Raw genomic sequence first — 25,972 nt, 5'->3', positions numbered from 1 at the left:
TTACTTTGATCTAAATGGGATGAGGCTGACCCTCAGAGCACTATTCATAAAGTGCAAATCACAGATAATGGGATCAAATGTACTTAAAATCACAGAAAATGACGATATGCATTAAATAGTTAAACAGTGGGTAAAACTGATACTGAAATAACTTTGGGATATTGGTGGACAGTAAACGTAACTTTAGCAACCAGTGCCAGGCAGCTGCTGACAAGGCAAATTAAATCATAGGATGCATCAAAAGAGGTATAGATGCTCATGACAAGAACATAGTTTTGCCTCCATACAAATCACTAGTCAGACCACACACAGAATTTTGTGCACCTGTGTACAAGAAGGACATAGCTGAACTAGAACGGGTGCAAAGGAGGACGAACAATGTAATTAGGGGAGTGGACGGATTGCAGTACCAAGAAAGGTTATTCAGTATAGAAAAACAACACCTTAGGGGTGATCTAATGACAATGTACAAATATGTTAATGGGCAGTTTAGAGGTCTTTCTAATGATCTTGATACACCTAGGCCTGACAAGGGGCATGCCTTGTGTCTGTAGAAAAGAAGGTTTCACCATCATAATAGACAGGGATTTTTTTACTGCAAGAGCAGTAAGACTTTGAAACTCTCTGCCACAGGATGTTGTAATAGTTGGTTCATTGAAAAAGTTCAAGGAGGGCCTCGACGCCTTACTCTAAAAATATAATATTACAGGTTATGAGAACTAGATTCTGGAGATAGGATGTTGATCCAGGGATTTATTCTGATTGCAATATTTGGAGTCAGGAATCAGTTGTTCCCCTAATGAGGAAATTGGCATCCATCTCATGGGGGTTTTTGCCTTCCTCTGGATCAACAATGTAGGATTATAGGTTGGAATTGATGGACCTTTTATTTTCTTCAACCTTATTAACTATGTAAGTACAGTAAATGTAAGATGCTTACTGATAAAAGGACAGGTTAATATACCAGTTCCCAGCAGATTGCCGACAAGCTTTAGTATAATATACTTCCCTTCCCCACAGAAGCGTAACTCAAAGATTCAATGCTAAATTTGCACCAGGGTGTCTTTTAATGTGACAAAAGGGTCTTTGGCTCCCCTCAAGCACAGGACCCGGGTGTGACTGCAGCGTTACCTCTGCCCCCACTTCTTTCACTGTTATAAGCATTATAGACTAAGGTATAGAAAAAAAGAATGGTAATTGGGCATTATTGAAATAATAATTGTGTCTAATATAGGCAAAACACAGCTCCCTCCGAATTAATGATCACATCTAGGACAGATCAGTTAACCTTAACGTATTATGTTAATTTTAATGATACCAATGAACATTCCTATAATAAATGGCGAGGAATAAAAATTATTATATATATATATATATATATCAACGTTTTTTTTCATTATTTACGTTATGCCTTGCTATACATCTGATGTAAAATTGGCTTTGCTCTGTATGGTGCCTAGTATACTCAATGTCTCTACCTGTTGAATATTTTACCAGGAGTGAGGCAATAGAAGTGACCATTACTCTTAGAATATTTCTAAAATATCTACTGTATGTCATATCTAATACAAGCTCATTACAACTATACCAATTGCCTGGGTCAATGTGTATCTTCACATGGTACTCTCTTGGGATGCAATAACAACAGGTAGGGAAGAGAAATATGCTTAACAAAATTAGGACTTTAGAAAGGGGTAAAAGTAAAACCTTCACAAGGGAGACAACTTCCTTTGGAAAAGTTTTGGGAATCGCACAAGCTTGCATTCATTCAATGCATTGACTGAAAAGAAGCAGTGATTAGATAGAGTGTCTATCAATGACGGGGGTACCTGATTTATTTATTCTACAAAGCCGTCATATTACAAAAGCTTGAACAGTTGAACAATTCTGATGTAAGTATGCAATATGCATTTTCTGCTTATCAATGTATAGATGTGAAGCTTTACACAACTGAAGTGATTAGGATTCTCTCTGAAAATTATGCAGGATATGTTACATAATATAAGAACCACTATGATACCAACACTGTATTATAAAGCATTATGTTTTTATCAATGTTTTAAGATTATGTTTTTACATTTTGGGAAGCTTTACTTGAAGACCTTGTATGATACAAAGCAATTTACAGCGCAAATGCAAATGAAGTCAACAAGTAGCCTTCTGATAAAGAAAATAGTCAGCCCAAAGCTAAGAAAGCTAGAAAGAACAAAAACTAGAAAGAATACTACTGTCCATGGGTTATGTCTATTATTGCAGCCCATCCCCATTCAAGTTAATAGAGCTGAGCTACAGTACCAGAAACAACTCATAGACAGAAGTGGCGCTGTTTCTGGGAAAAAACAAAACAGACCCTCTTTTTTTTTTTTAAATGTTGATGATAATGTTCCTTTATAAAGATATATTTAGCTCCTTGTGTTTAATGAAAAATCCAATGACCCTATGGAATTTGAGTTAATATTTGAGGTGTTTATTGCTATTTGACACTGTGATTTGTTGTTCTCCTTATCTTGTGTTTTTTCTAGGAACTATGTGCGAGAGCTTGCAAGTGACCTGCTAGATTCAAAGGGAAAGCTTAAAAAGTCCTAATCTCCTGCCTATTAAAACTCCCACCAACCCTCGCTGTATGCCTTGCTTTAGCTAAATGCCTAATTTTCCCTTTTACAGCGTGCTTAAAACTTAATTGTTGCTAATTAAAAAATAAAAAAGGAGAACAAGTTACTTGGTCAGCTGGTGGGCATTCAGAGCCGGTTCAAATTGCTGCTTCTTGCTGACAAACACAGAGCATGCTGGGCCCTGGAACGTTAACCCTTGTGCCATGTAGCTTAAAAGACCATTAAAAGTCTATACTCCAATCACGTTGAGTTACTAGCGTGAGACAAAGGTTACATTAATGTAACTTTTTTTCCCTAATGCAGAGCAGACGTATCACCTATGCAAAAGGCATTCCATTCCTCAATTGGTTAGTTTGAACGTTAAAGGGTCTATTTATTAGTAACCATTCAGTACTAATTTAAAAAATTAAAACACACATACACATATAATTTAAGAGTAGTTTGTGCTGTAATCAGTAGGCTTTATGCTAATGCCAACACAATTGAAAGCAGTTCAGTCTGTGTTTGTGCGACCTACATTACTTTCTGGTTAGTGATAAATGACCCTAGAGAAGCCTTTTTCGTAAATTTAACATCAAACACTACAATTTCTTTATTTTGCTCATGATAGGAATGCACTTAGTGGCAGGACGTTAGGCACACAGAAAATGACATAGACATTTGATGACAGGTTTTCGCTTTAACTTGAATCCTTGACACTTAGCAAGCCTGATTCTAATAATATATTACGGTAGGCATCAAGAAACTATAGAATCTGAAGAGCATTAAAAGATTAAAAAGAAAAACAAAGAATTTATTTAAACTTTATATAGGTGAAGAAGTATATATTGGCTTCACATTTGTATAAAGGCATGAACCACCAACCTATTCATTTTTACTATAACCACTATCTGCTTTTATTTCTGATACTGTCTATCAGAGACCATTGTCATCTATCCAGTCCACTATCATTTGCAATTGTATTTTGCAGAAAGAAATTGTAATAATCGAATCCACAATATATTTAACTATTAAAAATATATTTTCCTCTGATTTGGGTTTATTGACATTATTATTGTTATTATGATTTTTTAATGAATAAAGTACCAACAAAAAAAAATGAAACAACCAGTCATAGCATTTTGAGTTACAGTGACACACAAAATAAGTTTCAGATAAAAGTACACAAGACACAATGAAAGAAATGTATCAAAATGAATCCAAAGGAAAAAGGAGGGTATGCCAATGGCATCAAATCAGATTTATTTTCTTTACAAAAGGGTTTACTATATATATATCTATATAGTAAATTATAATCTTGCAGCACTCCGGTAACTAGTAGAGAAAACAGTGATTTATTCAATCAACCTCAGGTAATACAACGTTTCAGTCCTACGATAGGACCTTTCTCAAGCATAGTGACATACAGATTCACAGCAAACTATATAGTGTACATCAATTAGCATAATCAATTTCATTATAGTAATCCTTAAAAGTGAAACATACAAAAAATACATGATCGACTCATGATTAAGGTATCAAAAAAAATACAATTGATACAGAAAGTGCAAGTGCATAAATACCAATTATTAAAAAATACATGCAAGAAAATTACAAATATATAAATACATAATTGTCATATTATTGAATATCGTGCAGGTGTGTTGAGGGTTGGGGGTTGGGACTCCACCTGCACGATATTCAATAATATGACAATTATGTATTTATATATTTGTCATTTTCTTGCATGTATTTTTTAATAATTGGCATTTATGCACTTGCACTTTCTGTATCAATTGTATTTTTGTATTACCTGATGTTGATTGAATAAATCACCGTTTTCTCTGCTACTTACCGGATCGGGACCCTTTGCTTGGCACCCATTCTTTTTTGATGCCGTGAGTGCTGCTGTTCTCTATTTGTCTATATACACACACACATATATATATATATATATATATATATATATGTATATGTATATATATGTATATATATATATATATATACGTGTATATATATATATATATATATATATATATATATATATATATATATATATAAAAGACTTCATTATAGATTGGATAAATAGAACAAATACACATTAGAAAAGTGGTATATATTATGTGGTTTGCAATGTCCTTAAATGCTGTATACAGAGACAGGCGTAAAGTAACAAGTGAAGGCATATTTATTTGCTCACTAGAACCGGCAGCTGAATGGCAAAGCCCAAGTAACCACAGAAGTACTCCTTTTTTCATCAGAGCAGCAGACTAGGAGTCCTAATGGCAAAACCTTGATTTTTTACAGACATTGATGAGTGCCTCCCAAGCCCTTGTGTGAATGGAGCTACCTGCGTTGATGGCATCGACTCATTCAAATGCTTATGCCTTCCCAGCTACGGAGGGGACCTATGTCAGATCGGTACGACCAATGTGGCTTGAGCTAATTGTACTAACAACTGCATCCCACTCAAACGTCCCTACTTCAAAAGCAAATGGTTGTGCTTGTTTCTTAGTGGGCTCTTTGCTAATACGGGCCTACTTGTGAGAGAAGAGTGAATAACCTGTTTTTGTTTCCTTCAGTTTCTCTTCTCTTCCTCCACTAATAATATGATTTATTTCAGATTACAGGACTTGGCCGTAAATATGACCTCAGCAAGGCAACATCATTTTTACTCTTCTTCTTTTGAAAGGTTAAACCAACTGCAGGTTCCTTTCCTAGGATGAACCACTATATCTAAAGACTCTTTCCACCCAAAACCCTTGTTTTGGGTGTAGCTGACTAATTTTAAAAAGTAACAAAATTTCCCACACTCAGCCTCTGTTTTGATGGATACCCTTGATAATGAACAAACATTAAGAGCAATGTGGGTTTTTTTTTTTCTATTTAGGGTATGTGCACACACACTAATTACGTCCGTAATTGACGGACGTATTTCGGCCGCAAGTAGTGGACCGAACACAGTGCAGGGAGCCGGGCTCCTAGCATCATACTTATGTACGATGCTAGGAGTCCCTGCCTCTCCGTGGAACTACTGTCCCGTACTGAAAACATGATTACAGTACGGGACAGTTGTCCTGCAGAGAGGCAGGGACTCCTAGCATCGTACATAACTATGATGCTAGGAGCCCGGCTCCCTGCACTGTGTTCGGTCCGGTACTTGCGGCCGAAATACGTCCGTCAATTACGGACGTAATTAGTGTGTGTGCACATACCCTTAATTTGCTTTAATTATAGAAATGTTGTTAAGGGTCTAGGCTGAACAATATTTCATTACAGTTCAGTGAAGTCAACAGAGATGTGGCTGTGCCAACCTCTCATTCAATGTAACTGTGCCAACCTCTCATTCTATGTAACTGTGCCAACCTCTCATTCTATGTAACTTTGCCAACCCCTCATTCATTTTTCATCATTAATCAAAAAGTTATTATTGGAATACATGGTAAAAGTTAAAAAAGATTCACAAATAAGCCAAAACTAAAATAAGTTACAAGTAATAGTGGATAAAAGTATTTAGAGACCTTACACAGAAGCAGTCAAGTAATAATTTTTATGCGCAATTTTCCATTTTTCTAGCAAATGACTTAAAAGTGCATACAAATCAGTATGTTAATTGGAGTTTATTTCTTTTTACATACCTAGCAATTTAAAATGTTCAGTCAAGTGAAATAAATCATTATTTTACTGCTATTATGAAGACTGAAACATATAAGACAATACATTCCCCCAAATTCTATAAAATGTCGAAAATGACTGCCTCTATTTACCTCTGTAGTAGTAAGATAGTGTTGGCCACTTCTAATTAAACAGAAGACCACTTTTGAGTTTAAGACACAGTTTTCGCTTATCTGATTTCATTAAATGAGTAAATTTTGTCAAGGTTTACACTGCTACCAACTTTTATTTTAATTAGTGTGTGCCATACTGTAAAGGAGAAGTTTCTTGGTCTGGAGCAGTGTTTTCCAAACTGCCCTCAAGAGACCCTTAATAGGTCATGTTTTGCGGATTTTACATAGAAAACATATCCGCTTATTATTAATTTAGTCAAACGAATTAAATCACCTGTGCAATTTTAAGAAAATCTTCAATACATGACATGTTAGGGCTCCTTGTGCACTGGGAAATACTGTTGTAGAAAATAGATTTGGGAGCTCTACAAACATACTAGGAAACAGCCTAGGAAACAGTGCTCTGTATGGGTATATCTGATTTGGCTATTAACCTGAGTCATGTTTTTAGGCTCTATAAATTGTCGGACATTGACTTACAGGGTAGTGATCTATAGCTGGCTCTAGAGACAGTATTCTTCCCTCTGGAGAAGAGCTATTTTGCATACTTTTCCCAGAGGGCATTGCCCTTAAGACTTCCTACAAGATGGATCTCTGCAGGAAGACTCAGTTGCCTCCAAAAGCTTCTTCAAAGGCATCTCACTCAGCCACAAACAACTCTACTCTGTACTGATGAGGAGCAACAACAAGGAAACAGCGCTGTGTACAGATGGGTATATCTGGTTTGGCTATTAAAGGGGTTTTCCATCATGGACGTTTATGATATATCCACAGGATATGCCATAGAGGTCAGATAGATGTGGGTCCCATAGATGCGGGTAAAGATTTTTAGGGAAACGTATTGAATTATTTTTATTAAATTTCTCATACAGAAAAAAAATATAAAAAGTAGTACCAAATTGATACCAAACAGCTGAGACCGTGACGTCTTCAAATACAAACAGCAAAATAAATAGTAAAAAAACAGTCACTATTTGGGCATCATTCTTGTGGACATAAAAGTCTACATTGTGCATTAAACCAGTAGGTGTAAGTCCATCACCCAAGAAGCACCTCATCTGAGGGTGAACGTAATAACCCAAGAGATAGCCTGTACAGCAGAGCATATAGACATAGCAAAGAGTAGAGAAGAATATGAAAGAGAAAGAAGAAGAAAAGAGGGGGAGGGTGTTAGGGGTTAGGGAGAGGAAGGATAAAAAGGAAAGGTGTACGAGTTTCCAAGGCCGAGCATGGATCGTATGGTCCATCTGCGACCACCCCAAACTAGGCCTTATGACAGCCGGGCAGAGAAGAAGGGCCCCATCTTGACAGAAAACTAGGTAACCCATGTGCGCATAACCTGGTCGGATCTGTCCTGAACCTCAGACATAAATTATTCCATACACCACAATAGATCCAATTCCATAATCCACTGCCTGACTGTGAGTGCTTCAGCAGACTTCCACCATCTGGGGATGACTGTACAAGCAACTGCCAAAGAGTGACGAAGGAGACTTTTTTTAATGATAGGAATGTATCCAGGTAGCAAGGACAAAAGTGCAATATGAGCATATCTGGTTTTATATTAACTTTCAAGTGACTGACCATTGTTAATGCCTGTGTTAACCTGTGGTCAGCCACTTGAAAGTTAATATCAAAAACAGTCTGCCAAAAAGCCTGAAAGGCAGAGCATGACCACCATATATGAATCATGGTACCAACCTCTGTATTGCAACACTAGCATAGATCCGAGACTAGTGGATACATTCAGAGCAGGAGATCATGGCACCTGTACCATCTCGAAAGAATTTTGAAATTCTTTCCTTGCACATGAAAGGCCATAGGCATTTTATGTGTTAAGTTAAACATTTTCATCCAATCCGTCAGACAGGCTTATGTTAAGGTCATGTTCCCAAGTCCCCAGAAACAAATGCATTTGGACTGTAGATATTTCCAGAAGCAGGCTATATAGCGGAGACACCACACGAGTAGGCGTATGAGATTGTAGAAGTACGTCTCCAAACTCAGTAGGTACAGCATCAGGTAGTCCCTGACCCTGTTACTATTTTGCTGCATACAAGTACCCATTGGCTTCACCGATGTAACATTTTCTTAATATTCTAACCTGTAAAATAATTTTAGGCCAACAGCCATGTAAAGAGCACACTGCTCACACCAAATGGTTAATTGTTAATGGTCTAATGTCTAATTATTGAAGACACTCATTTTTAATTTTTTTTTTTAATTTTAGGAGACTAAAACACTCGATCTGCTCTTTTCCATCCCATAGACAATTTACTGACAAGTGGCTACAAAATGAAAATGTATTATATACTACAGAAATGTCATTATTAATTTGGAATAATGGAAAAACTATTTATTTTCTGGTCTACTTTAGACAATTGTTTGTTTATATGCAGAAATACACTAGAGGCCAAATTATTAAATGACTTAATGTTTGCACTTAAAAAGCAAATGTTTCAGGCACAATAGTGGATTACTAATACCGCAAATATTTCCTTTCATACTTCAATTAATTGTACCATGCTTTTATTAAAATTAGCAACATTTAACTAGTGATATTGCTACTTTTAATAAACTGGTAACAGGAAAATGTTATCTTGAATCTGGACAGTAGCTCTGTGAGTGGATTGTAGACAAAGAGAGAGCTATCTTCAGAACCCCGATGATGCTCTATACACCATTTTATAAAGGCATTATCATTCTATTTAATTATTTTCTTTTCCCAGTGATCATTAATTAAAACGATTTCTAGAATTATGTTCCCACTCTTCTGGAAGCTGAACAATACATTTAAGTTTTTCTGGAAAGTTCTGATTAGAAAAAATTTAATGCCAGTAGTATTGATTTTCTAAATATTCCTGAGCATCGTATACTCAAATGACATCTTCAAAGGTACCTGCAGTTAAAATATTTTTCCCTTTTACCTCTGTTAGTCATGATTTTCTGTATGGTTGAGTGAGGTGATCTAATTCTTTCTTCTTGTCACTCAAGAATTTCAGGTATAAGAAACTCAATAACATTCTCTCTGTTCCCTCTGATGTCAGTGTCATTTTGGATTCTACAGGGTTTGATCTCTGCTTGGGAATTATGAAAGAAGACTTGAGGTGGACACATAACTTTAACCTATTGATGTTTTCTCTTCACATTAATCTTTTTCTTGTATTTTTTAGATCTTGAGGTGTGTGATGTAGGATGGACCAAATTCCAAGGATACTGCTATCAACACTTCTCAGAGAGAGAAACCTGGGTTGATGCAGAAAACCTTTGTCGTACCCATCAGTCACATTTATCTAGCATCCTGACACCCGAAGAACAAGAATTTGTGAATGGTGAGTAGTGTTTTAGTCAATTATGAATGTCTTGGTTTTTTTTGTATGGCTGTGTGGAATATATATATATATATATATATATATATATATATATATTCTTGTACTAGTGAATGTACATTATGTGTTCTGTGATTATACTGTATTTGTTCTGTCCCAGTCTACACAGCAAATCTGAAAATTGAGCCACATAAAACAGGAAATGTAAGCCTAGTACTGTATGTGTGCTAGTGTAATAACTGGAATATTTCAGGTTTTTCTTATACCGATAGTCACCTAAGAAAAACATCAAACAAAAAGGAGTTTACAATTAAAACCTGATTTAAATAGTACATAACGATCTGATGATATATTTCCTTTAAGTTTGTTAAATTAAACTCGGTCTTGGTGTAACTTTGAGACAGATATCTATTTCTGGCCTTATTCATGACTATTAAAGAGGCTTACTGCTTTTAGAAAATCTAGTTTCAATTGTCACCCTTTATTCATAGCTATTAATGTAAATCTCATTTCCCACTTTCTCTATGATCTAGTTGCATCTCCTAAGATGAATCTATACTAAGCTATACACTTCATCCCCTCTTGCTCTGTTACACAGTAGGAAAATATGTCCTAATTAAAAGGTGTTTAAAATGCATGAAAAACAAATATAATACACATTATGGAAAAATGAATATGAATGAATTAATCTCTAAAGTGAATACCCTTGAATACGATTTTTAAAAACAAATTTAAATAGGAGTTATATTCTCTACAGATTTATTTCATTCTATAGGTCAGGGCTTATTTCTGATAAAATCCCCTGCATAGACATAGAGATGATAATATTCTGATTGCCTGCAGCCACCACCATATGGAGTTTAAGAGCTTACTAGTGTACATACAGTTTATACATTGAACGTAATAGAAATAAACAATATACAGTAAGCTTCTTACTAATAAGACTACTCAGTGTCATAAAAGCGCAAAAAAACAGGAGAAGGAAAGGGCCAAATATGTTTTTCCCAGAAGTGTAAGCTTTCAGTGCGCTAAGACTACCATTTCTGCAATATACTGTATCACCACTGTGTGAATCCTTTTTGTTACCTGTTCACCCTTTCCTGTATATTTAATAATTATATTTAATGAAAAACAGGCAATGCACAAGACTATCAGTGGATTGGACTTAATGATAAAACTCTCGAGAATGACTTCCGTTGGTCTGATGGCAGTCCTATGGTAAGTGTCATTGTCTATGTGATTAAATACTCCTCTCCATGGGCTGTCTCATATTGCAGCTCAGCCTTATTCACTTGAATCCATAGATAAGAGAGGTTCTATTTCTGGAAAAAAATACACCCTACATCTAATCTCATACAACAGTTTTTAAAAGAAACTTAATATGGGTATAGTGGCAAAACACAAGAACTAATAAGTATAAAATTTGAATGTAATCTGCTACCATTAATGCTGAAGTTTACAGTTGGTATCGTTGTTTGGATATTCACAGGCAGGTATATACATAGGCAGGGCCTGTGAACGAGTCGTCTAACTTGTACTTTATACACTCCCTAAGTCAGGCCCTGCACTAGGCATAACACAGTCATCAGTTTTACCCGGAGAGTTGCTCTGCTTTTGTTTGAGAATTTGTCTTTTCCCTCTGAAAATAAAACCTATATGGACCGTGAAGTCAGGGGCTCCTCTTGGACCGGAATAATGGCATTTGAGCACATATTGGCTTCAGAGCTTCCCTTATTATCAGAGGCATGGCAGATATCCTAACAGATTCTGATGGATCTCATTCAACCTTTATGGCTCTGTCACATTTCTGTTTATTTACCAAAAAGGATAGACTATGCTATTCTGACCGTCATAGAGCTATGGAAACTTAACAGAACAGACCATAAAGGGGTATTCCTAACTTAGACATTTATGGCCTTTCCACAGGATATGCCATAAATGTTCGATAGATGTTGATTCCAGCCCTGGGACCCGCACGTGTATCTAAATCAGGGGCCACCCAATCCCCATTCCACTTGGTGCACCAGTTGCTGGCCACAGATTCCAGGTGTGGACTAGTGGAGAAATGGCTGTGCTCAGCTGTCTCTGTAACTCCCATTCAACAGAATGAAGAGAGCAGCTTGGTTGGGTGACACCTATTCTCGATATAGGTGTGGTTGCCAGAGCTGGGACTCGCATCTATCAGCCATTTATGGCATATTCTGTGGATATGCAATAAATGTCTAAGTGAGGAATACCCCTTTAACACTAGTGTGAACAAAGCCTAAAGATGACAATGACAATATATTCTTCAAGAGCCTATTTAATTTCTCATGAATTCATTTATACTAAATCTATTTATGGTTTAATCCACCTGGAAGTGTAAGTGAGCATGCTCATTGGCAAGTGAAGGACTGGAGTAGTGTAATAAAACTGTGCTTGGGTTAAAATTAAGATGGAAAGCCCCCTCCCTCAGACTACAGGAACCGGTCCATAATTTATCATGTGAAGTTAACATTTTCGTATTTTGGCATCTGTAAAGGGAAGTAGATCAAAATCAAAGTGCTGTGGGTAATGTTTAACTAAAGACTTTAACTCTGGAGCTAAGATTTTTTGATCTTGAAAAATTCTCCAGAGTGTGTCTTATATAACTAGTGTGTTTAATAAATGTCTTCCCTGTATATTACATACATTACAGTCAAGACTAATACTAATTGATTTTCCTCCTTCAAATTTTAATGATATTTTATGTTTTTAACTTTTAGCTATATGAAAATTGGAGACCAAATCAGCCAGATAACTTCTTTGCCACAGGAGAAGACTGTGTGGTGATGATCTGGCACGAGAGAGGCGAATGGAATGATGTGCCCTGCAATTACCACCTGCCATTTACATGCAAGAAAGGAACAGGTACTGTCCAATCAGAAATCAGACCAATATGAAAATCACGTTTTTCAAAATGTTAGGAATATAAAACACATGAACATCTAAGACGTAGTATAAAAATAGTGGGAGTATATGGGTAATGTAAACAAAACTCTATTGGGTTAAGTTTATGATCACCATGCCATAAATTAGTTTTTATCAATTCTAGTCCTTAATACCAAAAATGTGGAAGTCCATTCCATTCACCTGAAGGGTATAAAAATATATAAAAAGTTTATAATAAATGTATAATAAAATGATAGTTATTAATTTTTTTTTGTCTGTACAAATTGGTTGTCCATTTTTTGGCAGTTCATTTGTGACCAGCCACCAATATATAGAACTAAGTTAAAGGGATTTGTCACATCTCCTATAGTCCCCTGATGATGCTAGGGCGAAAATGTTGGGTTTTTGTTATTTGTTCTTTCAGGAGTCAGCATGTAGTGTACAGACTAGTACACGTATTGTTTATTATATATTTTTATATTTGTGTAGATTATAAGGGTTATAAGTTTATTAATTGTACATTGAACAAAATATAAGTGCAACCAAAGAGACTAAGGACATTTTTCTTTTTTCTGGGTTGGGTATTATATTTATAAACCCTACTTTTGGATCACCTCTTTAGTTAGCTGATATTTGTGACTTCCAGTTTGCCATTGCAAAGTAATTCTTCTAAAATTTAGAGCTAGAACATACCATTTAAGTGAGAATAGTGAAAGTTGTGCCTCTGCAAACAACGTTTAGAAGACTATAAAAGGGTGCAGCCGGAGATTTATAGCCACATCTTCGTTCAATGGAGCAGCACTAATTTCTTGCGGGTACTTTCCCATTATTTGCTTTCTTTTAGTACATCTTACAAAAGGAAAAGTCTTGTGCCACTTTCAAATGAAACAACATGTTTTGTTTAAGGAAAATCCACTTCAATATTGTTGCTAAGCACCAAAAACTCAGAAAAGCCCAGAATGGTATATAAATATGCTGGCTAGTACATCTAGCAAAGGATAATAGGAAGACATTGTATAATTATCTACCCAAAAAAAAGAAAAGAAATTAAGGTGGCTATTATTTATTGTGCAGTACCAGCTCAGTGGCAGCCTGGGAACTGTTTATTTGACTTTCCATGGTTGGCACAGAAAGTGAGGCAGCTGCAAGGTTCATGAGCCTAGCAACCAAATTGAAGGAATATATGCAAAGAAATGTAACCACTAAAAATAATATACTTTGAGAATAAATTTGGCTGAGATCTGCATATTTTAAAATAGCTCAACGCATAATCTTAATATTAATGCAAAAGTCCTTACTTTGGGACAAACAGAGTAACAAGGGAACAGGATTCTTTCTGACCCAAACTTGGTTATATCCAGTCTATTGTTCCTAGCACTCCATATGCCTTCCAGCAGACATATAGTAAACCTGTAGATAAGCTACTGTTAGCGTGCTCACCGAGATCAAACCGATAACCTGCAGCTATACCAATTGCTGCGGTTTTCGCCCTCGTGGCTTGTACAGGTGAAGCACCTTGATACGGCCGTGGTTCTTGGCCGCACTGCCACTACCACAGCTCAGCTACAATGTGTTTGGGCACCATTATATATACACCTTGCTGAGTGGGATGTACCAAGTGACCAGGTTTAACATCTTTCTCTACTTCAAGCGCAGTGCCAATCCAGATTCGTGTAGAACAATTAATCATTTACTAGCCATTTGCTATGGATACAGTGGCCAATAGCGATAGCATTTAAATAGAGTTGTCAGGAAGTGTTTCCCAAGAAATCTCAGAAGAGGCAAGGGGGCTTGGCAATATTCAAAACATACTGGCCTATCTTACTCCAATATTAATCCTATATTTTCTTGCTTTTACATAAATATCTGTTACTTTACTTACCGATTAGCATGAGTGATCCAAAACTACAGCAAAGCCCTGTCAGCAGATTTTATGGGATGTTGCTGCTGACTACAGACTGCTCATGAGATGCAAACTGTTATAAAGCCTCTATTCAACTAATGGATAGCTACAAAACAATGGGCAATATGCCCTGGGAGCTCCCTTGTATTTTTGGATCATAGCCCACAGAAACAATTCTCAAATTCTTTCAGAAATTTACCTATTTTTGAATTATTCCAATGCAAGTATTTAATAAATAGAAGGTTGACCCATAAAGGATTTAATCAGTAAGGGGAATTGAGTGCAAAAGAAAAAATTATCTGACAGGCATAGCTGGCGGGGGGCTGGCGGGACATGTGCCCCAGGTGCCAGAGGGTGCCAACAAGTAACTGTGCCTTGGCAGAGTATTTAGCTACAGGGCAAGAGCAGTGTTCTGAATCTTTGCGACAGGTTAAAGAAAGCTTATGGCTGAGAGACCTGAATAATTTAGTATTTTTCTCTTTCTTCTTCCTCCTCCTTAGTGGCTTGTAATGATCCTCCAGTGGTTGAGAATGCTTATACTTTAGGAAGAAAGAAGGAGCGATATGAAATCAGTTCATTAGTCCGGTACCAGTGTAACCAAGGTCTTCTACAGCGTCACATTCCTATAATTCGGTGCCTACCAAGTGGGCAGTGGGAAGAGCCAAGAATACAGTGCATAGATCGTAAGTATCCCTCTATGTCTGTCGTTCCATTGTTTTTTTTTTTGTTTTTTTTGTGACTTGCTTTCACACCATTATTACTGATAAACACAGCAATGTACATGTATTTCAACACAGTTAATCGTTTTTGTAAATAACTACTAATTTTCATTTTGGCACATGTCCTACAGATTCTGTAATTATTCCAGCTAATGGCAGGTTGTATAAAAAGAGGCCAAGCATAGTTATTTATGTACTGACTTTTCTTTCTAACCTGTGTGCCAATAAAAACAAATATTCTTTATATACTCATATATTCAGTAAAAAAAACTCATCTCAGGCACCATGCACATGACCGTATCTTCATCTATCCATAACACTGTCCGTAAATACGGATCCGTAGTCATCCATATTTGATCTGTATATACGGATCCAAAAAAAAGAGGGAGGCTGAAAATGATTTCACCAACATGTTGCATAGCAACGCTTCCGTAAATACGGACGGTTTACGGATGCACATCCATAGCCATCCGTATTTATGGAAGCGCCCATAGGCTTCTATGTTCCATAATTATGGACAAGAACAGGACAGGTTCTATCATTTTTCAACATGGACACCCATCAGTAAAAATACTGAAAGGTGTCCGTGGCCAATAGAAATGAATGGGTCCGTAATTACGGATGACATATACAGTCATGTGCATGGGGCCTCACAAGATATGGTATTATCATAGTGGAAATCAATTAATGCATAGCTAGGGTTATCATTATTATGGTAAAAGTTGAGTTAATAAGCTACCTTTATTAGTTGTCAATTAGAACACAAGAGAAAGAAACAGAGTCAAAAACTATCAACAAATGTAAATTTGCCAATGGCATAGAAAAATATATTTATTGGACAATACAAATAACACGATTAAAAATAGACTACCAATCAAAGTGGACTGTATATCTCCAAATAGTATGGGAGAGGGACGTGGGTCATGGAGGTAAAGCAGTACAAACAACAGTTTATAACAGTAGTTCTAAGCGGTTTGCTAGAAAATAGATACAGAGGAAGCGAGGGTTAGCTACAACCATATACAATGTCGGTATATATCAGCAAGAGCGTTTAATCTTAGTAACAGGCATGAAAGGGATAAAGAGCTTAATAATTAAGCAAAGAACGTCTCCGTGCAACCAGACCTGCTGTCTAAGTAGACGTAAATGTTTTGTAGCTAAACCTATCGCAAGCTCAGAGGAATGAATGTATCAATCAGTAGTCATTGCAAAAGAAAAACCGCTAGTACTGACCCATATCGTTCCAAGGATGTGGTGACTCCCAAAAGTGGAGAGACCCCAACGCGCGTTTCGCGTGGATGGCTTTTTCAAGGGGTACCCACATCCTTGGAACGATATGGGTCAGTACTAGCGGTTTTTCTTTTGCAATGACTACTGATTGATACATTCATTCCTCTGAGCTTGCGATAGGTTTAGCTACAAAACATTTACGTCTACTTAGACAGCAGGTCTGGTTGCACGGAGACGTTCTTTGCTTAATTATTAAGCTCTTTATCCCTTTCATGCCTGTTACTAAGATTAAACGCTCTTGCTGATATATACCGACATTGTATATGGTTGTAGCTAACCCTCGCTTCCTCTGTATCTATTTTCTAGCAAACCGCTTAGAACTACTGTTATAAACTGTTGTTTGTACTGCTTTACCTCCATGACCCACGTCCCTCTCCCATACTATTTGGAGATATACAGTCCACTTTGATTTGTAGTCTATTTTTAATCGTGTTATTTGTATTGTCCAATAAATATATTTTTCTATGCCATTGGCAAATTTACATTTGTTGATAGTTTTTGACTCTGTTTCTTTCTCTTGTGTTCTAAATGATATTTGGAGTTTCTATCATTACTGGGGAGTTAAATTTAACCGCACTTGCTGGCGACTTAGCCCATAGACTGTATAGTCCCATGAGATATATGTTGACTTTATTAGTTGTCAGTAGGGATAACTTTTGATATTATACAGGCATTACTAGATCATTTTGAAGACCTTTCTTGTATACATGATCAGCACTAATGCTGTGAATTCATATTGTAAATTAGTAAATCTGTAATAAGAACCCCTACAACTTCTTAGATTGACATCAACCAAATATACCAATTATCACAATGGGTACTCTAACAGGTACCAAAGCATGTGATGATGGCATTGTTCACCTTGTCCTGGGCACCCAATGATACAATGTTATAATGAAAAAAGAGCCAGAAGTTTCAGGTTAGACATTTAAAGCCTTTGGAACCAACAGTGGATAAGGTGGATTTAAAAAAAATAAAAAAAAAGAAAAAAGAAACATTCACTCTACTATTCAAAAATGTGTTGACACAAATGATTTATAGTCAAAATGATCTCTTGACATGTTAGATATGCACAGGGAAGATGACATTGGTGAAGTCTGAGATGTATGACTAAGGGCTTATTCAGACGAGCATGTAACTTGTCCGTGTGACGCCATTAAAACAACGGCCGTCACACGGACACATGTATTTTAATGGGGCCGTTCACACGGCCATTGTTTCAACGGAGCGTGTGAAGGGTCCGTGGAAAAATAGGACATGTCCTATTTTCTTGCATTTTCACGCGTCCATCAATAGACTCTAGTCTATGAGGGATCCGTCACGGGTGCACGTCCGAGGTTGCACACGCTCGACTGAATGTAGCCTAAGAAAGGGCTTGGTGTGAAAGGACTCTTTGGTACTTAAGTGAACGCCATGTCCCCTTGATTGTTTACACTGGCACAACACCGTACATACGGGTGTATCTGCGCCTGGTACTGCAGTTAAGTTTTTCATTCAGCTGGGAGTCGCACCCTCACCAAACAAATATTGATGTTCTATCCTAAGGAAAAGCTATTAATATTAGTTACCTTTAAAATCTCTATAAGACCCTTTCTGGAAATCAGTGCTAGCTTGAGACCGCAAACATCCCCAATGTGATCTTCTTGCATGTATTTATGACATATCAAATAATCATTTGAGTAGCTTCCCAGTTTAACTGGGTCTTTTGGTCCTGTGCTTGTGAATTACCTGTCCCTTTTGCTGCATTAATAACTCTTACTTAAAGGATAACTAAACTTTTAAAAAACTTTTGACATGTCATAGTGACATGTCAGAAGTTTTGATCGGTGGGGATCCGAGCACTGCAACCTCCACCAATCGCTAAAATGAAATGGCAGAAGCGCAATTGGTTTCTGATCGGCCCGAGTGAGTGGTGTACAGACCCATACACTGTATTGAGCCCATGCACTGCTCACTAGGCTTTCCTAGGAAAGCCAATCAGAAACTAGACAGCACAGCGCTCACCCGAGTGCTACTGCAGCTTCATTGTATCGATTGGTGGGTGTCTCCGAGGTCGGACCCCAACAATCAAAACTTCCGACATGTCAATGTGACATGTCAAAAGTTTTTTAAAAGTTTAGTTACACTTTAACACTCTTGAAGTTTTTACTTCTATGTTTAGAAGCTAAAAGTGCCAGTCAATCCAACATTGAACTATATCTACAAAATACCAGTTTCTTTGAATGCCGGACTATCAAATGTCATATTAGAGGGTGGGTATGGCTAATGTATATATATATATATATATATATATATATATATATATATATATATATATATATGTAATTATATATAGATATATATCTATACTGGATAGATAGATAGATAGATAGATAGATAGATAGATAGATAGATAGATAGATAGATAGATAGATAGATAGATAGATAGATAGATAGATAGATAGATGGATAGATGGATAGATGGATAGATGGATAGATAGATAGATAGATAGATAGATAGATAGATAGATAGATAGATAGATAGATAGATAGATAGATAGATAGATAGATAGATAGATAGATAGATAGATAGATAGATAGATAGATAGATAGATAGATAGATAGATAGATAGATAGATAGATAGATAGATAGATGTGTTTGTTCTTTTAACTATCTATTTAACAGAAAGTTAACATGTATTTTCATGTTATTTATCATTCAATGTGGGTATAATAAAGTATAATTCTGAAATAATGCTTATTTATTAATGTTTTTTCTGTTTTTTCTCTGTTTTACTTCCTGCAGCTTCCACTTACAGACACAAGAGAAGCCCCAGACGTCGATCGAAATTAACTAGAAAAATTGCAAAGAACATAGCCCATTAAAAAAAAAGACCAAAAAAATTTATTGTAAAGAACATTTATATTAACAATGTCAATTACTTTTTGTTTTGTCATTTAAGGAGTTTATATTGAAGAAAACCCAAGCTGTATATAAAAAAGCACCAAAGCAAATTAGGTTTCAGCATTGTTACTAATGGTCAAAGAAGTGCCTTTGTCAGGGTTCATGTTGTGCCTTTCTTAATGGAGGGTGGAAGTGTTGATTTGAAATAGGAAAGGCTATGTAAAGCCATATAGACTATCTCCCCCATTTTCTTAACTAAATATAATGTGACAATAATGTAATATTTTTATTATTTAAACTCCAGGCTGGCCGAATTTAATAAAAAAATATAAATATAGTAACAAACACATTGCACATTAAATTAAAAAAAATTGTGAAAAATCGCTGAATGTATCTCAAACGTGAGAGGACAAAGGGGTGGGGTGGGTGAGAGATTGAGAAGACAGAATGTCCACGTATTTGCTTGTAATATATATAATGGCATTTGAACTACAAGCAGTAGACACATTTCATATGTGCTACCATGAATAGTCCTCTCCCACTGCACTAATCCCCCGAAGGTTACCTAGGTCATGTCCAGAAAGCTTTTGCTGGAGTAACTGTATTAGATCTGTATGGTTCTACCATAGAGATAAACTTGTTGTCGAGACAAGACCTTACTTGACATTCAGAGGAAGCTTTCTACTATAGACAATTCAGTCATGCATGGCCCAACGCTGCTCATCTAAAAGATTCTCACTTCATATGTTTATACTCTGAAGTATTTGCACACATATTATTTACTAATTCTGCACTTAAGTAACAATGCACTTAACTAGTTTTAAGCAAAAAAAAAAAACACCAAAAAAAAAAAGATTGACCTATCTGTTTCTAACCAACATTACCGATCAACTCTGCAAATCATTAGGGTTTGCTTCTTTGCTCATGTCTTGATGTGTCATTTGGAAAAGTCATTGTCATTGTGACACAACCTTTATGTATCTCTAGTCATAGATCTCTTCTACAAAGTAGCGCTTCTTATCTAGGCTAGTGTTATGTTGCCAGATTATGATACTATTTGGATAAAGCTTGGCATGCCCCATAATGTGCAAATCTTTTGGACCACTGGGACACCCTGTGGATTTTTGAAATGCTTGACAGATGCATGTCTGTGTCTCATACATCATCCATAGCCTTGAATGCAAGATATTAGATCTATAACACATCTGAAACCAATTCTATGTACTCCCATTTAGCTGAAGGAAATCTGCAGTGGGGGCCTTCTATAGCCACAGCTCTATAATAGGGCGAGGACTATTACTATAACGTGGACAGGTTTTCTGAAAAATGATAACACAATCCACCGTCACTCTGCTTCCCCTGCATTGCCAGCTGTGCCTGTGTCTCTTTGATAGAACCTCATGACTCCCCGTAGTAGGATCGACAGTTTGCTTCCATTTCCCCATCTTTGCTCCGGGGATCGTGCAGTGCATGATGTTTCCGTGCACCTATTTATATGAAAAATAATGTAATATTATTAAAAATACAATTGGAATACTAAGTTCTATTTTTATTTAAATGAAGTTGCAATATTCTCCTAGAATTCTGGAGGAGCCTCTGTGTGTAATGTCAGGTACAACATTTTCTATATTTTTTTGTAAAAAGCAAAACAAATATTTTATAAAACGTGCATAGAGAGAAGACAGAGAAAAGAATGTGTAACATCAGAAAAAACATTGTGAAATGTGTATAATAAAAAAGCAAAACCTGTTGTATTTGATTTTACTGGATTTGCAGTGATATATTTTGACCAATGTGTGAATATGTTGCTAGCCAAAGTTGTGTGAATACTGTGTGTATACTGATGAGTGACTTGCAAACTTTGCTACAAGGGCTTAGTGTTCTGGACGTGCTCAAGTGTTTATCTTCCTGTAAGAGGTGATACTTGTCTATTTATGGCCGTCCATAACTCAGAGGAAAGGTGGTTATTTCCCAAAAATATTCGATTTAAATTTGGCTTCCGATCAGCTTGGTTAACCTTGAAGTCAAATTAGATATAGACAAGTCCTATAATGAATATGTTTACAGAATGCGGCATAGCTAACCTAAAAATAAACGTTATAATTTAATTTCCGAACTTTGTAATAAAAAATTGGATTGCAAATTATTGTCATTACGTTTTATCTGCCTCCTTGAGGCATATATATTTGCTTTATGGAAATCAAGTGTATTTGGACTCTCACTATAATAAGACTTGGTGGGCAACTGCCACTACTTTTAATTCAATAATTCTTCATTGTTAACCCATAGTACTGCAGACACGTTGATATGCTAAATTTGTACGGATCTGACACCTACTTATAACATTCTTCACAAACTTAATACACTGAAAGCCAATGGATTTATGATAGGACCATACAATCGTATTATTACAAATGAGCATTGTCCACAGAAGTCTTTGCACTGTACTATGTACCATGTAACACCTATGAAATAAAGCACTGAGCCAATTCAACATAATGGCCATTTTCTATTTTATTTTAGTTATGTTAATGATGGGAACAGTAACTGTGACCTGAATACAAAGTTGGTATACATTGCCATAGTGGGCTGGGTACATATAGGCATATGCTCAGAGAAATCTTTTTTAATTTATTTACTTATTTTTTAACATTTACTTTTCACCTTCTTAGTATTAGTAAGTAACTAGTAGGTGGAATAGTAGATTAGACATATTGGAGGTTTACTTGGTAGAATAAGATTATGATCATGATTGGACGTAAAATTAAGCCAGTGCTAATACGAATGGTTGTGCAATGCGTCCGATTGCTGTCTGTGCGTCAATTCTGGTCTACTATTTGGAAAGCCAACAGTTCAAATTCCATAGAGACAGGCCCTGTTTTGGGTTCATAAAAAAGGGGACCCTAGAAAACCTATTATAGGAAATGTATAAAAGATACTTTTCTGTATGTCATATACTTCAAAAAGTGCAGTGTTGCATGGAGACCTTGTGTGGATTCAAATTACCATCTACATCAATATGCACATACTGACTGGCTTAAATAGGGACAACCATTGGTACAGTATATATGTTAATAAGGTTTATAGGGATTTTTGGAGGGGCCATCGTGAACGCTGGGACCCCTGATGACGAACAGAAAAAAAGGGGAAGTGGTGCTTTACATGGCCCCTTTACTACAGTACCAGGCAGAGTGATGTTTATACGATTGTAGTTGTGCCTGGTACTGCAGCTCAGCCCCACTGTGTCCCATTCACTTGATTGCTCAAGCAATCCTATCTCTACAATAAAAAAAATTAAGATTTAAAAAATGGTCTTCACATTTTTTATGTACATTAAAAGGATTTTTATACATTTCTACTAGTAGGTTTCCTTTAAATTGGCCCCATCTTCTTTTTTTATGAATAGTGTGAGACCCTCCAAAGGAACCACAGCACTAACAAAGAAGGGAAGGACAGACTAAACCAAAGGCTACTCCACCTTTCTCTTCTACAAGGGAGAGGAAGATGTGTGGGGGGGGGGGCAATTTCAGCTTGTTGAGGGATGTTTTCTTGTTGGACCCAGCACTAGAAACACAGTTTAAGTTTGTCTTTTTGCTATAGGGCATTGGCTTGTCCTTGCTTATTGCTTCTTACTCTTAGAGCACCATCATCAGGGGTTAAACCACCATGACATATGGTGACAGCAAAAAAAACAAAAACGGATAAATGGACGAAATGTTCATTTCAAGTGTGGTCAATTAGTCTGAACAAAACTGCAAACATAATGTCATTCTAACTGAAACAGCACTGCTACAGCTAATGTCATGGGCAATATTAACCTAAATTGGTCTACGCAAATTATTTTTTTATTCAATATTCTGTCATCAGAAAATACTCCGTTTTAGGTATTTAGTACATGACATATTGTTTCTATCAGCAGGTCACACAACTAAAATTCAAGGTTACAAACGATTCAAATCAGAAAAAAATAAGCAAAAATAACAACCCTTTTGTGAAGTGCTGTTATTTAGTTGTTACATTTGGAACATGCTACATTCTTAATAATGACATGCCTATTTCTAGTACAAAACCTCAATCAAATGCAATTATGTAACAATGTATTTTTGCAATCTATTGATTTAGCAGAAGCAAGCATGGCCAGCCATTTTCTAAATAGCTAATAAACAGATTATAAAGTATAAAATAAATAAGGAGAAAATCAATTCATTATTATATGTGTGCTTGTTGTGCTTCCATTGTTCCATGAGCGTCCAAATTTGGTTGCATAGCTGCTCGGTCTCTCTATATGTACTCCGCTTTAGAATAGTTTGAAAACGCTCCTGTTTATGGTTAGGAACCTGTTTAGACAGGCAAACGATTTTATAAAGACATATTATAAAGAAAAGTGAAAAGTAGAGAAGTTGGCCATAGCAAACAATCAGCTGCTGTTATATTGTGCACCACATTAGATGAAAAACATATACGATAGTTGCTATGGTAATTTGTACTATTTCTTTTTTATAAATGTGCTCTAGGTATTTTGTACGTGGACAGGGTTTCGGTAGTTGGTAGATTACGTGGACTCTTCCATATTTTATGTACTGTACTAGTATGAAAGTTATGAGCCGAGTAAACGAGTTGATCAGCTCGTTGATCGACACTCGTTTAACAATCGTTACTACGATCGCTCGTCCCCATACATTTCTATCATGTCGGCAGCTGATCTTCCTGTTTAGACAGGGAGATGTGCTGCCGACAACGATAATATTTTAGGCTGCGTAAACAATACAATCAGCCGATGAATGAGTATTTGCTCATTCGTGGTGGTGCGATCAGGGACGATTTTCAGAAAACAGAGAAATCTTTGTAGGAGTTGAGGTGAACAGTGAGCACTGAGGTGAATTGGTAAAATGTAACCCTAAGGCTGGGTTCACACAACCTATTTTCAGACGTAAACGAGGCATATTATGCCTCGTTTTACGTCTGAAAATAGGGCTGCAATACGTCGGCAAACATCTGCCCATTCATTTGAATGGGTTTGCCGACGTATTGTGCAGACAACCTGTAATTTACGCGTCGTCGTTTGACAGCTGTCAAACGACGACGCGTAAATGGACTGCCTCGGCAAAGAAGTGCAGGGCACTTCTTTGCCACGTAATTTGAGCTGTTCTTCATTGAACTCAATGAAGCACAGCTCAAGATTTACGAGCGTCTCAGACGGCTCGCAAAATGCGAGGAGGAGCATTTACGTGTGAAACGAGGCAGCTGTAAACAGTCTGTCTTTTCACACGTAAATGCCTCTCATCGTGTGAACATACCCTTAACCCTTTAATGACTAGCCTATTTCGGCCCTTAATGACCAAGCTTTTTTTCCTTTTTTTTCGTCGCATTCAAAGAGGCCTAACATTTTTTTATTTTTCCATCAACATAGCTGTATGAGGGCCTGTTTCTTGTATTTTTTAATGTTCCAATTTTGAGGTACACGTAATTTATTAATCAACCTTTATGAACTTTTTTGGGGGGAATGGAAAAAAATAGCAATTCCACCATTTTTACGCTATTCACCATGCTCCATAAACAACATGTTACTTTTATTCTATGGGTCTGTACAAATACGGTATTGCCAAATATATGTAGATTTTTTTATATTTTACTACTTTTGCAGAGTAAAAACACTTTAAAAAAAATAGAATTCGTTTTTGCAACACCGCATTCCAAGAGACATACGATGACTTTTTAATTTTCTCATCGATGTAGCCGTATGTGTGCTTGTTTTTTAGGAGACAAAATGTCGTTTTCATTGGTACTATGTTGGGGTACAATGGACTTATTGATCAACTTTTTTTAAATATTTATTTTTGGGGGGCTGGAAAAAAAAAATTCCGCTGTTCTTTTTTTTTTTTTTTACACCATTTACCATGTGATTTTGCAGGCCACCGATGGGTGACAGATGCCCCCTCCTCTGTAAACCTCTTAGATGCCACAGACGCTATTGAAAGCAACATGTAAGGGATTAAACGGCCAGGATCGGCGGTAACTCCAATCACAGCTGTTACACCAGACAGCCGAGCACTAGCTTTTTCCAATGTGCAATGAAACGGCATATTCATCAGAATAAGGCCCCTTATTGACAGCCATAAAAAAATAAGTATTGACGGTTACTAAGGAGTTAAAAACTTTGAAGATGCACAGTAGAGGTGCACACTATACTGTAGATCAATGCCTCTCCAGCTGCAAAGTGGATCTCACTGGTAAGGCGCTAAGAGTACTTGTGTGTTTATTTTAATGTTACTCTGGGTCCACGAGACAAATAAAGGATAGATTAAAGGGAAGCTGTCAGCAAATGTGAGTTCACCAAACTGCCGACAGAGGTACATAAGTTCTGTGGAGTCTAGTTTAAATATGTCTATATCGACGATCATAGTGAACTGTAAAAGGGCAAATAAAGTTTTAACACCTCACGTGCCACATGCAAATTAGCAGGCAAGTGTCCGCTGGGCGTTTCTGAAACCCTGAAGTTCACTGACTCTTCTGCTGTAAAGCCGTCCTAACCCCTCCTCTGTGCTGTTGATTGATGTG

General features: G+C 36.6%; 1 protein-coding gene across 1 annotated transcript in view; it reads left to right on the top strand.

Moving 5' to 3' along the window:
• ACAN (aggrecan) overlaps positions 1-21,889 on the top strand; it is a 105,356-nt gene extending 83,467 nt beyond the window's left edge. Inside the window, exons 14-19 of the mRNA XM_075858187.1 lie at positions 4,899-5,012; positions 9,553-9,711; positions 10,844-10,926; positions 12,453-12,597; positions 15,022-15,204; positions 19,316-21,889. Coding sequence (XP_075714302.1) covers positions 4,899-5,012; positions 9,553-9,711; positions 10,844-10,926; positions 12,453-12,597; positions 15,022-15,204; positions 19,316-19,395 — 764 coding nt within the window. The 3' untranslated portion in view covers positions 19,396-21,889. The remainder of the gene's footprint in view (positions 1-4,898; positions 5,013-9,552; positions 9,712-10,843; positions 10,927-12,452; positions 12,598-15,021; positions 15,205-19,315) is intronic.
• Positions 21,890-25,972: the final 4,083 nt, after the last annotated feature.

Source organism: Rhinoderma darwinii, chromosome 3, assembly GCF_050947455.1.
Source record: "Rhinoderma darwinii isolate aRhiDar2 chromosome 3, aRhiDar2.hap1, whole genome shotgun sequence".
Taxonomy (NCBI): domain Eukaryota; kingdom Metazoa; phylum Chordata; class Amphibia; order Anura; family Rhinodermatidae; genus Rhinoderma; species Rhinoderma darwinii.
The sequence above is the reverse complement of the archived record's forward strand: the minus strand, read 5'-3'. Positions and strand labels throughout refer to the sequence as shown.